This window comes from Leuresthes tenuis, unplaced genomic scaffold (genome assembly GCF_036924035.1).
Source record: "Leuresthes tenuis unplaced genomic scaffold, fLeuTen1.0.hap1 SCAF_7, whole genome shotgun sequence".
Taxonomy (NCBI): Eukaryota; Metazoa; Chordata; class Actinopteri; order Atheriniformes; family Atherinopsidae; genus Leuresthes; species Leuresthes tenuis.
Genome location: NW_027325361.1, coordinates 805,954 through 821,736, shown reverse-complemented (window position 1 = coordinate 821,736; position 15,783 = coordinate 805,954). Strand labels below are relative to the sequence as shown.

At 47.8% G+C, this 15,783-nt stretch overlaps 2 protein-coding genes across 3 annotated transcripts in view; one reads left to right on the top strand and one right to left on the bottom strand.

Moving 5' to 3' along the window:
• Positions 1-585: 585 nt before the first annotated feature.
• Positions 586-15,783, bottom strand: part of LOC140311466 (uncharacterized) — a 39,231-nt gene continuing 24,033 nt past the window's right edge. Inside the window, exons 1-3 of one of the 2 annotated variants that reach the window (XM_072388843.1) lie at positions 6,813-7,040; positions 5,933-6,304; positions 586-1,899 (exon numbers count right to left, since the gene is read on the bottom strand). In XM_072388843.1, the coding sequence (XP_072244944.1) occupies positions 1,049-1,899; positions 5,933-6,304; positions 6,813-6,984 (1,395 nt within the window). In that variant the 5' untranslated portion in view covers positions 6,985-7,040 and the 3' untranslated portion in view covers positions 586-1,048. Of the gene's footprint in view, positions 1,900-5,932; positions 6,305-6,812; positions 7,041-15,783 lie in introns of those variants that run through there. The other variant, XM_072388844.1, reaches the window with a different exon arrangement.
• Positions 7,527-11,855, top strand: LOC140311464 (uncharacterized). Its single transcript, XM_072388839.1, has 8 exons — positions 7,527-7,773; positions 8,223-8,415; positions 9,107-9,315; positions 9,680-10,695; positions 10,769-10,832; positions 10,938-11,112; positions 11,344-11,510; positions 11,644-11,855. Exons 1-7 carry the CDS (start codon positions 7,602-7,604, stop codon positions 11,504-11,506), a joined length of 1,992 nt encoding a protein of 663 aa, XP_072244940.1. The 5' UTR covers positions 7,527-7,601; the 3' UTR covers positions 11,507-11,510; positions 11,644-11,855.

The window sequence follows — 15,783 nt, the reverse complement described above, 5'->3', positions numbered from 1 at the left end:
TGAGTGTAAAACTAAGTGAACCCCTGATCCAGCAGCTTCTGCAGCAGTGAATGTAAAACTAAGTGAACCCCTGATCCAGCAGCTTCAGCAGCAGTGAGTGTAAAACTAAGTGAACCCCTGATCCAGCAGCTTCAGCAGCAGTGAGAGTAAAACTAAGTGAACCCCTGATCCAGCAGCTTCAGCAGCAGTGAGAGTAAAACTAAGTGAACCCCTGATCCAGCAGCTTCAGCAGCAGTGAGTGTAAAACTAAGTGAACCCCTGATCCAGCCCTGTCCTGTTGAGTTTCAGCCCAGCTTTAGCTGTGGTTTCTGACACTTCACAGAGGCTCAGACAGGAGATGAATAACGGTCAGACATGAACATCTGGAGAAACCCTCCTCAGCTGAGACACCAGGGATGCATCCACATATCTTCCAGCCTGACTTTGGAGCCCACCCAGGGTCACCAAATAGGGGAGGGTTCACCCGACATAAGGGGAGCAGCCCCCCCAGCGTGACTTTCCAGGTTTGATGCATCAGAGTCTGTGTTTACCTCCCCTCCTACGAGTTAATCTGACCCCGGGGGGGGGGGGACTTCAGCACATCCTTCAGCTGGAAATCTCAGAGTCTCAGTTCTTCTGTTAAAGGTTTGAAATGTTCTGAACTCTTCCAGAGAGCTGTTACATCTGAATTCAACAAACTGGGACTAGGATTTTGGACATTTTACTGCTTCTCATCTCTGTTTTCAGATTATTCAGGAACAAAAACACTTTAAAAAACATCAGTTACACAGATTTTAAACATTTAAATTCATTTCACAGCGTAAAGGATGAAAAGTGAAGCTGATGCTGCAGCCCGCCGTGCACGGAGCTGTGCACGGCCACATCAAGCTGCCCAAAGCACCGACAAACCTTTGCAAAAGGCACGGTGAATTAAAAGTAAGGAGCAGACTTTTCACATGATAAACTGCAGGAATCTGTGTGAATTCCTGCATGTTTCCCAGAAACCTTTGAGCCTCTCGCGTTGCACAGATTAGAGCAGCAGCAATGACTTTTACCACCTTTTGCTAGATTAAAACGAGGCATTTATGTGGATTTTCGTGTGAATTTTCATGTGTGAAGTCAAATTGCAGCCTTGAGTGAAATCTTTCCCGCATATCTTGCAGGAGTACGGCCTCTCGCCCGTGTGGATTCTTCTGTGCACGTGCAAATGACTTTTCTGAACGAAGCTTTTTCCACACGTCTCACAGGAGTAGCGCTTGTCGTTCAGGTGATATCTCATGTGCACGTTCAGGTGACCACGCTGCATAAAGTCTTTCCCACACATTTTACAGGGATACGGCTTCTCTCCTGTGTGAGTTCTCACGTGAACCAGTAAGCCGTAACGGTGGCTGTAACTTTTACCGCACGTTTCACAGGAAAAGGGTTGAATTCTGTTATGATGTTTCAGGAAAGCCTTCTGGCTCTTGCAGGCATGAGGCCCCTCACCTGCATGGCTGCTGTAATGTCTCCTCATTCCAGACTCAAAGTTAAATTCTTTACCACATGGCAGAAAGTTTTTATTCTGAGCAGCTTTACTCTCAGAAGAAGAGTCGTGCACAGTTTTCCCCCGTCTGTGATGCATCCTCGGCGGCTGCAGCTCTGTATTTAGGGTTGATCCGACATGTTTATGCTTGGTTCCCTCCTGATCTGGGCTCTCCACTACGGGAGAGTTCAGAGGGACGAGCTGTTGCTTGTTCGGTTCACTGGTGTCAGTCTTCAGCTTCAGGAAAAACGGCTCTTTTTCCTGCGGTGAGCAGAGCTTCCCCAGTTCCCCTTCAATCTGTGGTTCTGGTTGCTCTGGTTCCAGAACCTGGTTCCTCTCCTGGCTGCAGGGCTGCTTGTCAGTGAGAAGCACAGCATTGTCATGTTGCTGATTGAGGTCTGGAGAGGGAAAAGATAGCAGTTAGAGTGCTTCTGTGAACAAAGCTCAGCACACAAAACATCCTGCAGCTTCAGCAACTTCAGCAGCAGCTTTAGCAGCAACTTTAGCAGCTACTTTAGCAGCAGCTTTAGCAGCAGCTTTAGCAGCTACTTTAGCAGCAACTTTAGCAGCAGCTTTAGCAGCAGCTTTAGCAGCTACTTTAGCAGCAACTTTAGCAGCAGCTTTAGCAGCAGCTTCAGCAGCTACTTTAGCAGCAGCTTTAGCAGCAGCTTTAGCAGCAGCTTTAGCAGCTACTTTAGCAGCAGCTTTAGCAGCAGCTTTAGCAGCTACTTTAGCAGCAGCTTTAGCAGCAGCTTTAGCAGCTACTTTAGCAGCAACTTTAGCAGCAGCTTTAGCAGCAGCTTTAGCGGCACCTTTAGCAGTAGCTTCAGCAGCAGCTTCAGCAGCAACTTTAGCAGTAGCTTCAGCAGCAACTTTAGCAGCAGCTTCAGCAGCAGCTTCAGCAGCAGCTTCAGCAGCAGCTTTAGCAGTAGCTTTAGCAGCAACTTTAGCAGCAGCTTCAGCAGCAGCTTCAGCAGCAGCTTTAGCAGTAGCTTTAGCAGCAGCTTCAGCAGGTTTAGCAGCAGCTTTAGCAGCTACTTTAGCAGCAGCTTTAGCGGCACCTTTAGCAGTAGCTTCAGCAGCAGCTTCAGCAGCAACTTTAGCAGTAGCTTCAGCAGCAACTTTAGCAGTAGCTTCAGCAGCAACTTTAGCAGTAGCTTCAGCAGCAACTTTAGCAGTAGCTTCAGCAGCAGCTTCAGCAGCAGCTTTAGCAGTAGCTTTAGCAGCAGCTTCAGCAGGTTTAGCAGCAGCTTTAGCAGCTACTTTAGCAGCAGCTTCAGCAGCAGCTTTAGCAGCAGCTTCAGCAGCTACTTTAGCAGCAGCTTTAGCAGCAGCTTCAGCAGCAGCTTCAGCAGCAGCTTCAGCAGTAGCTTTAGCAGCTTCAGCAGCTTTAGCAGCAACTTTAGCAGCAGCTTCAGTAGCAGCTTTAGCAGCTACTTTAGCAGCAGCTTCAGCTACTTTAGCAGCTACTTTAGCAGCAGCTTCAGCAGCAGCTTCAGCAGCTACTTTAGCAGCAACTTTAGCAGCAGCTTCAGCAGCAGCTTTAGCAGCAGCTTTAGCAGCAACTTTAGCAGCAGCTTTAGCAGCAGCTTTAGCAGCAGCTTCAGCAGCAGCTTCAGCAGCTTTAGCAGCTTCAGCAGCAGCTTTAGCAGCTTCAGCAACTTTAGCAGCAGCTTTAGCAGCAGCTTCAGCAGCAGCTTCAGCAGCTTTAGCAGCTTCAGCAGCAGCTTTAGCAGCTTCAGCAGCTTTAGCAGCTACTTTAGCAGCAGCTTTAGCAGCTACTTTAGCAGCAGCTTTAGCAGCAGCTTTAGCAGCAGTTTCAGCAGCAGCTTCAGCAGCTTTAGCAGCTTCAGCAGCAGCTTCAGCAGCTTCAGCAGCTTTAGCAGCAGCTTCAGCAGCAGCTTTAACAGTAACTTCAGCAGCAGCTTCAGCAGTAGCTTTAGCAGCAGCTTCAGCAGCTTCAGCAGCAGCTTCAGCAGTAGCTTTAGCAGCAGCTTCAGCAGCTTTAGCAGCAGCTTTAGCAGCAGCTTCAGCAGCAGCTTTAACAGTAACTTCAGCAGCAGCTTCAGCAGCAGCTTTAACAGTAACTTCAGCAGCAGCTTCAGCAGCTTCAGCAGCTTCAGCAGTAGCTTTAGCAGCAGCTTTAGCAGCTTCAGCAGCAGCTTCAGCAGCTACTTTAGCAGCAGCTTCAGCAGCTTTAGCAGCTACTTTAGCAGCAGCTTCAGCAGCAGCTTTAGCAGCTACTTTAGCAGCAGCTTTAGCAGCAGCTTCAGCAGCAGCTTTAGCTTTATGGATGATGGACACCTGATAGTCAGAGGATTTCTGCTTCCCAGCAAACTCTATGAAAATGACACGAAAGCTATGGTCTGCTCCCAAAACCAGAACTTTACTGCAGTGAGAATGAAAAACAGATCATAATAAAGATCCTCACATCTGCAGAAACAGGACAGGAGAACATACATTTAAATTAGGAAAGGTGTAAATTTAAACTGCCTAAAATGTTAACTACCTACTTTCAGGGCAAAGGCTGCATAGCTGTCTGTAAATGCTGTGATCATTCATGTTTCTTTGTTTAAGGAACAGCAAACAAAGCCTGGAAAAAGCCCGAACCTCAAAAGAAGCGCAGGTGAGAACAATCTGGCCTTTATCTGGCAATAGGCAGCAAAGGGCCCCCAGCTGGGACTCCAGCCCAGGGTTTGGGTAAATGGGACGTCTGCTCAGCCAGTTCTGGCTTTGTGGGGGCCCTAAGCAAGATGCTAGGGGCCCCTAGTTTGTCAAACTACACTGAGATTTATTCCACTTTATGAGCAAAACAGGCTACAGTTAAACATCTTAAGTTGAGCCACTCAGGCAGGTTAAACTGATAAAAAAAACAACAGAAAACAATCAATAAATAAAACAATTAGGAGCGATTTTTATTTTTATCTTATTAAAATAAGAAAATACAACGAAGCAACACTGAAAATATCACAGTCTCACACTTACGGGCATAAGGAGCCAAACTGTCGCTGCCTCCCACCGTCACTAAGACCGTTTAATGCTGCACCGCAACCACACATACATCCAATAATCTGTTCAAATTTCATGTTGAAATGTCATCTTTTGCATAATTGTATCATTTAAATTTTAAACTTATACCCCCGTCTCTTTGAGCTGCCATAACAGTGAACTTTCCCCACTGTGGGATCAGTAAAATTTAACTTACAGCTAATATACTATACACGGTAATAACGCGATAATAACGCGGTAATAACGCGATAATAACGCGATAATAACGCGGTAATAACGCGGTAACAGTCAGTGTATCGTCCTCAAAATATCTGCTTCATGGCGTTTTTACTTGCACAGTCATCAATGATGTCCTCATATGACAGCTGCTTGGATGAGCAGCTGTCTGAAGGATAGGTCTGAAACACTGGGTGAAGTGAAAGCCAGATTTGGAGTGCTGCTCAGTTTAAAAAAACTGGATGATCAGTAATTGTGCAACCAGTGTGCCAACCTCTGCAGGACGCTAAGCACTGGAGGTGGAAGTGACATCGATGGAAAGGAGCTGGCTGTGGAGATCAAAAACTTGCCAAGCTTGCTTTCTGATGACATGACTGCTCTTGAGCTCCTGACTTTCATCCACAAAAAGCATTTGGAGGAACTGTATCCCAACCTGTGGATAGCCCTGAGAATCGCCTGCACTCTGCCTGTGACTGTGGCCGAGAGGAGCTTCTCAAAGCTGAAGCTCATCCAGACTATGCACAGTGGCAAACAGGAAAGAACTCCAGAGGGTCACCTAAATGGCTGAAAAGGTTATTGGGTGTCCTCGACCCACACTGGAGGACCTTCATGGCTCTGACTGCCTCAGGAGAGCAAACACCATCCGGAAGGACTCATTCCACCCGGGACATTTCCTGTTTCTGCCGTCGGGCAGACGGTACAGAACCATCAAAACCAGGAGAAACAGATTAAAAGGCAGCTTCTTTCCACCTGCTGCCAGAGCCATAAATGCCTCCTCTCTGAGATAAGTGCAATATTTAGTTTTTTAATCCAGTCATATTGTTTTTTACATTGTTTTTATCACACTGTTTCCACCATTTTTATGTGTCTGCACCTTACTGTTCGTTGAATCTGAGGACATTTAAATTCTGCTCAGATGAGGCTGAACATGCAGCTTTGGGGCCCCCTGGTGGCTGGTGGGGGGAGTGCATTTTTATTCAGCGTTTGCTGTTAAATGTGCTGTTTGCTGTGCTTTTAAATAAAGTTGGCTTGGCTCCGGAACAATCTTCATTGAACACGGTTTCACTCAAACACAAAGAAGATCTTAGTCCACAAACAACAGCACCGACACAACCAAGAGCAGCTCAGCTGAGATTCTCACCCGAATCTTAACTCCACAAACATCCCATTTTAAAGACTTTGCTCCTGTGTCAGTGTCACACTTACTCTCTGAAATGGAAGAGTTTCCTACTTTGATTCTTTTGTTTCTGTGACTTTTCTTCTTTGGCTCCAACTCTTCGTCTCTAGTTGATCCAAAGCCTCGGTGCTCGATTCCCTCCTGAGCCGAGCTCTCGGCACCATGAAAGCTCTGAAAAAGCAGCTGTTCCCTGCTTGGTTCTGGTCCATATTGTTCACTTTCCTCATACATAGGAGTCACCATAAAGCCGTCAGTCTCCTGCTTCAGAACCAGCTGCTCTTCATCTTCCTCTTTAATCTGTGCAGGTTCTGGTTCCTCCAGGTCCGAACCCAAGTCCTTCTCCTGGTTCCAGAGCTGCTGGGCAGCAGGAAGCTTATTACAGATCAAATGCTGCGGCAGGTCTGGATGGAGAGAAGGACAAGAAGAAGAAGTTTCCTAATTCAATTGTAATGAAACACAAAATGTTTGCTGAAACATCCAGAGAAGAAAAAGGAGGCGCTGAGCTCCTCATGTGTGGAGCAGAGGAACAGGAACAGGTTGGTTATCTGAAGGGGAAATGTCAGCTGAAGCTGCAGACTCCTGGTTTTAATCAGACAATATTTGTGTTTGGAGCTCAAATGGCTGCTAAAAAACAACAAAAAAGAGCTTTTAAAGGCAAATATTCATCATTATCTTCCGCTTATCTGCGAAGTCAACAGATCCAGGAAAGAAAGCCAAACACCTCCCAAACAAAGCAGCTCCTGACAGGACAACAGCACCACAATCTTATTCTCTGGAAGTCATTTATCCTTTAAAGGTGAAAAACAAACCGACTCATCTGGTTCCGCTGAAACTTTTATCAGGAAGAAACAGACGAGATCCAGAAATGACAGCCTGCAGAAACATGCAGGTCAGATCAGTGTTTCATACCTATTGTGGGGAGGTTTATTCGGGGTTTCCAGGTGATATCCAGCAGTCTGCGCTGGCGGTCGATCTCTTCCTCGTACTGGACGATGGTTTTCTCAAACTCTGAGAATATTTCTTCAGCAGCAGCAGTTAGTCGCTGGCTGATAAACTCTCTCAGATGCTGAGCTGAAGACATCGTTGCTGCTCACTCTCAGATATTCAGCTCAGACACCACAGCAAAGTTTACCTCACAAAGCTCTCGGTTCACTTCCGCCGGATTGTACGCTGCGTAAAGTGACGACAGAAACAATGATGTAACTTTTAGTTCCGCCTTCAGGAGATATATATTTATATCTATATATATCTATGTTTATACATATATATATATATATATATATTTACACACACACACACACACATATATATATATATATACCCAGTGCTTTCCCACCAACTCTTATCGTAACTCTTACTCTTGGGTCATTTTAAAAAAAAAAGTAAAAAAAAAACTAAAAAAACAGCCCATTTGTAAATACTTTGTTAAAAATATTTACATAGATATAATTGATGAACTTTCTTTATTTTATCACGATGTAGTTTAATGATAAAACGACGTTAAATGAAAAAACTCAACCAGCTGCCAGAGAAAACTGCTTCAGGTTGAAGGCGGAACCAAAGGCTTGGCCGTCTGTTTCTACCCGGACCCCTGAGGAGGATACCATCGGATAGCGGTGTAAACAAAAGGCGTAAGACGCGTTTGGACTCATGCCGGCTGTGGTGTCTGAGCTGAATATCTGAGTGTGAGCAGCAACGATGTCTTCAGCTCAGCATCTGAGAGAGTTTATCAGCCAGCGACTAACTGCTGCTGCTGAAGAAATATTCACAGAGTTTGAGAAAACCATCGTCCAGTACGAGGAAGAGATCGACCGCCAGCGCAGACTGCTGGATATCACCTGGAAACCCCGAATAAACCTCCCCACAGCAGGTACGGAACACTGATGGGCTGATTGAACTCACACGGGGAAATAAGTCGTTTTTCTGCAGGTTGGATGAATTCGGCTGAAACTTTCCGCATCTTCCTGCTAAAAGTTTCAGCGGAACCAGTTTAGTGCGCGTTGCTGTGTTCTAACAGCAGCTTGTGTTCTTGTGCCAGTTCGAGGTGTAACAGCATTAAACTCAGTGTTAGAACACGGAAGAAACAATCTGCTCAGGTTGGTTCCGCGTGAGCCGCCTCGTGCGTCCCTGATCAGCATCCAATGAACTTTTAGTCCGAACAATCCGTGAAGAGGCTGAGAAAGATGGGGGTGGAGCGGAGTTTATTTCTGGTAAACAGTTTATAGAATAGATCCATTTTTATTACTGACAGAGTTGTTGCTCAGAATGTTTTTTCTGTTTTCTCAGACTGAATTAATAAACTTCCTTCCCTCCATCCAGACCGTTTTATCTGTAATAAGGAGGAGCTTCCTGCTGCCCAGCAGCTCTGGAACCAGGAGAAGGACTTGGGTTTGGACCTGGAGGAACCAGAACCTGCACAGATGAAGGAGGAAGAGGGGGAACTCTGCCCCGGTCCGGAGGAGCAGCTGGTTCTGAAGCAGGAGGCCGATGGCTTCATGGTGAATCCGACACTGTAAGCGTTTGCTGAGACTTTGCAGCCGATGTTCGACGCTAAAATGGTTCATGTTCTGTGGGCAGCAATGCATTGTGGGACAGAGGCTGGAAACGGTACGTTTTAGGTTACAGGACACAGTGGCAGCCAATCACAGCCCGGGGAGCATGGGGGCACGGTGGCAGCCAATCACAGCCCGGGGAGCATGGGGGCACGGTGGCAGCCAATCACAGCCCAGGGAGCATGGGGGCACGGTGGCAGCCAATCACAGCCCGGGGAGCATGGGGGCACAGTGGCAGCCAATCACAGCCAGGGGAGCATGGGGGCACGGTGGCAACCAATCACAGCCCGGGGAGCATGGGGGCACGGTGGCAGCCAATCACAGCCCGGGGAGCATGGGGGCACGGTGGCAGCCAATCACAGCCCGGGGAGCATGGGGGCACAGTGGCAGCCAATCACAGCCCGGGGAGCATGGGGGCACGGTGGCAGCCAATCACAGCCCAGGGAGCATGGGGGCACGGTGGCCTGACCCCCTCCAGCTGTCAGTTTGAACATGGCAGGCTGGTAAGGAGTCAGCAGTCGGTTTTATTGCTGGAAAGAATCATTTCCAGCCTCACAGGGCTGCAGAGAAGCTGCTGTTAATCAGGAGAATCGCCCCATCTCCTGCCTGAGTGCACCGGTGATCCCTCACTGTTCCTTCCCTCTGTTCCAGACCGATGGCCGACCTGAGTGGAGAGGTCAGGGAGATCATCTGTCAGACCTTGGCTCACCTGTCTGCAGACACCACCTGGCAAATAATACTGAAACTTCAGAGCTCCGGCTTGAAGGCCAAAGAAGACTTAAAATATGTACAACAGGAGGACCTCGCAGATCTGCTACCGGTCATCCAGTGCCGAAAGCTCCTGGATGCCTTCAGATCAGGTAACTTATGGCTCCTTTAGTGTGGCAACCCCTAACCCTAACCCTGGGGAGGCACCTGTCGGTGGTACCAGGCTGTTACCATGGCAACTCAATGCTTCATTGCTTCCTCTCGTACCTGAAGCGTTATTCAAGGTTAAATGTTGTTTTGGGCAAGAAATTTAAATCTTTAATGATTAATTTTGACTGAATAAACAGCTGATTTGTATTGTTTCTATTCGCCGACCCTGAGAACTTGTTCTGTTGTTCAATCATTGGTGTTTTTTCTTTCTTAAACCACATAATTCACCTTTAAACCGTTCAAATACGCCCAGAAGAGGAAGACTTGCCTGACTCTGACTCAGCTTATTCTTTGTGTGATTTTTAGAAACAGAGATAGTCACATTGGATTTACAAGCCGTTCCAGCTTCATCACCGATGACTCGCGCTTTGTCGTCGCCTGAGTTTTCGTTGCCGTCATTAAGCACGCCGCCTCATTCCAGCTCCTCACAGCGATGGCCCATCGCACCGTGTTCAGAGCAGCCAAGCCACAGCCCGCCACAGATGCTGAGAACATGGCCAGAAACATTCCAGGTCCCCTGGGAACTAATGCCGCAGGAAATCCGTGCTGCAGTTGCAGAAGGCAGGAGACCCAAACCAGTGGAGCGCCGCCAGATGGTACGAGTCCTCGCAGATGAAATGAGAAGGTATGAAGCTCACCCCACCCGCACACAGTGCCTGACTGTGGTCCAGAACATCGTCAGGCGGTACCCGAAGAGCTTCGCTGATATCACACCAAACGGGTTACTTCTGAGCGGAGGTTACACGTCGCTTCTGATCCAAGTGAAGAACCGCATTGAGAATGTGAACCGTGACGTGAGCTTTTCTCACCGCCGGTCCTCCACAAAGAGGGGTCCCAGTGACACATATGGATGTGCCAGATTTCAGCCGGAGCTCCCCCCTGGAGAAAGCGATGAGACCGTGGAGCAGCACCGCCGGAGACTGGTGGAGATTTACAGACAGGAGGGTGGAGCAGGTGGAGCAGGCGGAGCCGAGGTCAAAGCTCTCATGGAGCTCACCTTCTCCCTCCAGCGTCGCCATATAAACTCTCTCCCACCACCTGACACTGAGGAGCTGAAGAGCAAATGGCCGTTTCTTTTCACACCAACGTATATTTACGCACATTTTGAGTTGCTCACAGACATCAATGTGCTTCGCTGCCTGGAACTCAGCATGGAGGAATGTGGAGGAGCCATCACACAATACTTCAGGGAAAAACCTACGAACAAAGATGTGAAGACTGTCGTCTCTGAAGGTGACGATGATGAGGTGACTCTTCGGGTGGTCCAGCTGCTCATGGCACACTTTGAGGAGGACCTAACTGGCCTGATCCTGCTTGCAGATGTAGGTTTTCTCTTTTCTGTCTCTGTTCACTCATCATTCTTCATCTTAAACCTGTTGTGTTTGTTCCCTGCAGGCGTCTGCAGCTGACATCGAGACAACTCTTAGTCTTCCTGCAAGTCCTCGCCTGATACTTCATGGTACACATCTCATTCAGATCCTGTGATAGACACTCTGTGGCACATTGGTCGTCCATCTTGAATAACAGATGTTTGCACAAGGCGAGCTGTTGCTATGACTTGAAGTTTCAGGTGCAGCAGGACAAGTTGGAGGTTGGAGGATCACCCTTCAGGGCCGTGTAATCTGTGAGAGCGTCACACCAACATTTGCAACGGGACTTGCTGCTGTGTTTGCAATCTACTACATATTCAACCTTCAGTACCAAGAGGAAGCAGCCTGTACTCTGGAGTTCATTCAGAGGTAAAAACCACCTCATTCCTTCACATCATTACATGGTTACAGACCTCTAAATTAATGCGTTTGTATTTTTTAGCACAGAATGGTATTTTGAAGCCACCACACACACACTCAGGGTATTTTAGTGGCCGAAGGCTTTATCATAATAACGTTTTGATGTCACTTTATTGTCATTCAGGCTCCATTTGTGCAATGAAGGCAAAAAGATCTGATCTGATCTTATTCTGATTTCAGGCGCTTCATTGGCATAAATCCAGACAGAGGGTCAAAGGCCAAAAGGGGCAAGGTTGTCTCCAAGAAGAAAGGTGTGGTGGTCCAGAAGAAGTCGTCTGCAGTCAACACACGCGTGTCCAGGCTGCTGAAGAACCTCCTCGACTTTGAATGGGACTTCATATAGATCAGTGAGTTCTGCTTAATCTTACTCTGTCAGTGCGTTGTTTTGACAGTCTGGAACACAAGAGAACTGCTTTTATTAGCTTTGTAAGCTTGAGGAGTATCCTGATTGTATAATATTTGGTTGTTATTGTTTGACAGCGACAACACTGGAATGATGCTACAGACCCACAAGATTTGGTTTTAGGAGGAAAAAGGCGAACCTTCGGTACCTAGCGGGACTGTTTTGGGAGGTAAAAGGCGAACCTTCGGTACCTAGCGGGACTGTTTTGGGAGGTAAAAGGCGAACCTTCGGTACCTCGCGGGACTGTTTTAGGAGGTAAAAGGCGAACCTTCGGTACCCGCGGGACTGTTTTGGGAGGTAAAAGGCGAACCTTCGGTACCCGCGGGACTGTTTTGGGAGGTAAAACGCAAACCTTCGGTACCTAGCGGGACTGTTTTGGGAGGTAAAAGGCAAACCTTCGGTACCTAGCGGGACTGTTTTGGGAGGTAAAAGGCGAACCTTCGGTACCCGCGGGACTGTTTTAGGAGGTAAAAGGCGAACCTTCGGTACCCGCGGGACTGTTTTGGGAGGTAAAAGGCGAACCTTCGGTACCCGCGGGACTGTTTTGGGAGGTAAAAGGCGAACCTTCGGTACCTAGCGGGACTGTTTTGGGAGGTAAAACGCAAACCTTCGCTACCTAGCGGGACTGTTTTGGGAGGTAAAACGCAAACCTTCGGTACCTAGCGGGACTGTTTTGGGAGGTAAAAGGCGAACCTTCGGTACCCGCGGGACTGTTTTAGGAGGTAAAAGGCGAACCTTCGGTACCCGCGGGACTGTTTTAGGAGGTAAAAGGCGAACCTTCGGTACCCGCGGGACTGTTTTGGGAGGTAAAAGGCGAACCTTCGGTACCTAGCGGGACTGTTTTGGGAGGTAAAAGGCGAACCTTCGGTACCCGCGGGACTGTTTTGGGAGGTAAAACGCAAACCTTCGGTACCTAGCGGGACTGTTTTGGGAGGTAAAAGGCGAACCTTCGGTACCTCGCGGGACTGTTTTAGGAGGTAAAAGGCGAACGTTCGGTACCTCGCAGGACTGTTTTAGGAGGTAAAAGGCGAACCTTCGGTACCTAGCGGAACTGTTTTAGGAGGTAAAAGGCGAACCTTCGGTACATCGCGGGACTGTTTTGGGAGGAAAAAGGCGAACCTTCGATACCTAGCGGTACTGTTTTGGGAGGTAAACCGCGAACCTTCGGTACCTAGCGGGACTGTTTTGGGAGGTAAAACGCGAACCTTCGGTACCTCGCGGTACTGTTTTGGGAGGTAAAAGGCGAACCTTCGGTACCTAGCGGGACTGTTTTGGGAGGTAAAACGCGAACCTTCGGTACCTCGCGGTACTGTTTTGGGAGGTAAACCGCGAACCTTCGGTACCTAGCGGGACTGTTTTAGGAGGTAAAAGGCGAACCTTCGGTACCTCGCGGGACTGTTTTGGGAGGTAAAACGCAAACCTTCGGTACCTAGCGGGACTGTTTTGGGAGGTAAAAGGCGAACCTTCGGTACCCGCGGGACTGTTTTAGGAGGTAAAAGGCGAACCTTCGGTACCCGCGGGACTGTTTTAGGAGGTAAAAGGCGAACCTTCGGTACCCGCGGGACTGTTTTGGGAGGTAAAAGGCGAACCTTCGGTACCTAGCGGGACTGTTTTGGGAGGTAAAAGGCGAACCTTCGGTACCCGCGGGACTGTTTTGGGAGGTAAAACGCAAACCTTCGGTACCTAGCGGGACTGTTTTGGGAGGTAAAAGGCGAACCTTCGGTACCTCGCGGGACTGTTTTAGGAGGTAAAAGGCGAACGTTCGGTACCTCGCAGGACTGTTTTAGGAGGTAAAAGGCGAACCTTCGGTACCTAGCGGAACTGTTTTAGGAGGTAAAAGGCGAACCTTCGGTACATCGCGGGACTGTTTTGGGAGGAAAAAGGCGAACCTTCGATACCTAGCGGTACTGTTTTGGGAGGTAAACCGCGAACCTTCGGTACCTAGCGGGACTGTTTTGGGAGGTAAACCGCGAACCTTCGGTACTTCGCGGGACTGTTTTGGGAGGTAAAACGCAAACCTTCGGTACCTAGCGGGACTGTTTTAGGAGGTAAAAGGCGAACCTTCGGTACCTAGCGGGACTGTTTTGGGAGGTAAAAGGCGAACCTTCGGTACCTAGCGGGACTGTTTTGGGAGGTAAAAGGCGAACCTTCGGTACCTAGCGGGACTGTTTTGGGAGGTAAAAGGCGAACCTTCGGTACCTAGCGGGACTGTTTTGGGAGGTAAAAGTAAAAAGCGAACCTTCGGTACCTAGCGGGACTGTTTTGGGAGGTAAAACGCGAACCTTCGGTACCTCGCGGGACTGTTTTGGGAGGTAAAACGCGAACCTTCGGTACCTCGCGGGACTGTTTTGGGAGGTAAAACGCGAACCTTCGGTACATCGCGGGACTGTTTTGGGAGGAAAAAGGCGAACCTTCGGTACCTAGCGGGACTGTTTTGGGAGGTAAACCGCGAACCTTCGGTACCTCGCGGCACTGTTTTGGGAGGAAAAAGGCGAACCTTCGGTACCTAGCGGGACTGTTTTGGGAGGTAAAACGCGAACCTTCGGTACCTAGCGGGACTGTTTTGGGAGGTAAAACGCGAACCTTCGGTACCTCACAGGATCAAAAAGGTTCCTTCTTTGAAAATAGTCTTAATACTATAGTTTTACAAATATTGCCAATGTGTTTAAAAATTCTCTTACTGTTCTGTATTTTTGCTGCCAGCAGATAGTTTATTGCAGTAAATTCTGAGATTGTATTGTAAATGTGTTTTTGTAAGAACATCAGCATACCTGATCAGTTACTCTTATTTCCTCTGTATTTGTTGCATTGGTCTTTTTCTTATTGAAAGTGTTCAAACGTATGTGTTAAAGACAATATTTGACACTGGCCAATATCTGTTATGCTGTATGTTAACGTTACTGCTGTCACACACACTACAAGGCTGAGGAAAGTCTTTCTTTTTTAAATAAATGATTTTCATTGTCTAAGATTTTATTGCTTATTTTGCACAATATTCCCAATAACGCTCAAGGAATTGTCTGTAGCCCTGAGAGTAATGAAGTTAACTGATATTTTAGTTATTGTATCATTTACTTTGCCTAAAGCAAAGCGTGAAAAGTTAAAGTAACAGAATCTACTTTGGCACAGTTGTTGGGAACTGAATGGAAGGATCTTCATGAGTTTTGGGTGAGTCGGTGCCTTCGGAAACCATTAAAAGTGCAATTAGTCTCTTAAAGAATGATGAATGCTCAGCTACTGATGGCCTGATGTTTGGAGAAAGAGCAGCTTCCTGCCGCCAGGTGTCAGATTTACAGGCAGAGAGGCCGTAAACGAACTGATGTCCCCAAAGACTTCGTGTTATCTCGATGGAGAAGTTTCAGATGACCTCTCACTGACTTTAATTCACTCACTTTAATTTATTTAGAATGTTTAGAGATTAAAACTTCATTTTATTCCCTCCAGCCTTAAAGAATTTATTCTTGTCATACATTTTATGTCCCCTTTAACGAATGAGTCGTATGTTACCTGATCAAATAAACCCCAAATAAATGCTGCTGCGTGGAAGTTTAAAAGGAACATCGGCGCAGTCACAACGAACGCATTAAGAACAAGTTCAAACAGTTCCTTTTAGCTAATTATTTTGATTAACGCGGACTCTAATTGACCGTCGGTCCGCTCTGTAGTTCGACCAATCAGGAAGGGCCTGATCAGATGGAAAGCTCAACTGGATAAAGAAAAAGGTCTTTTGAAAGACGAGTTCAGAACCGGCCTCTCGACAGAACCAAAGTTATCTGCGGTTACTGTCGAATATGTAAAGACTTAAGTATCACGAGCAAAACACACGGCTGATGCAGAGATTTTACGAGTTATCCGGTCCCTGTAGAACCAAAGTCAGAGCTGTGTCCATGTTCTGGGTCCAAAGCGGTTCTGGCTTACGGAGCGTGTTGGACTCCACCAGGACTGCCCCTCGTCTCCGGTCCCGTTTGTGGTTTTCATGGACAGGATCTGGAGGTGTAGTCGGGGGGAGGAGGGCGTCTGGTTCTGAACCTCCGGGTCACAGCTCTGCTTTCTGCAGATGATGTGGTTCTGTTGGGTTCTTCAGGACCTTCAGTTCACAGTTGAGTATGAAGCAGCTCCTCCAGATCTGAGGCCGTGGTTCTGAACCTTCGGGTCGGGCTGAGTCTCTGTCTCAGCTGGAGCAGTTTCAGCATCTCTGGACCTGGTTCTGAACCTCC

Bases quoted from the DNA above. Each gene is read 5' to 3' on its own strand.
- LOC140311464 (XM_072388839.1), top strand. From the start codon at position 7,602: ATGTCTTCAGCTCAGCATCTGAGAGAGTTTATCAGCCAGCGACTAACT. The intron at 7,774-8,222 runs GTACGGAACACT...CCCTCCATCCAG, and splicing joins AATAAACCTCCCCACAGCAG to ACCGTTTTATCTGTAATAAG. The intron at 11,113-11,343 runs GTAAAAACCACC...TTCTGATTTCAG, and splicing joins ACTCTGGAGTTCATTCAGAG to GCGCTTCATTGGCATAAATC.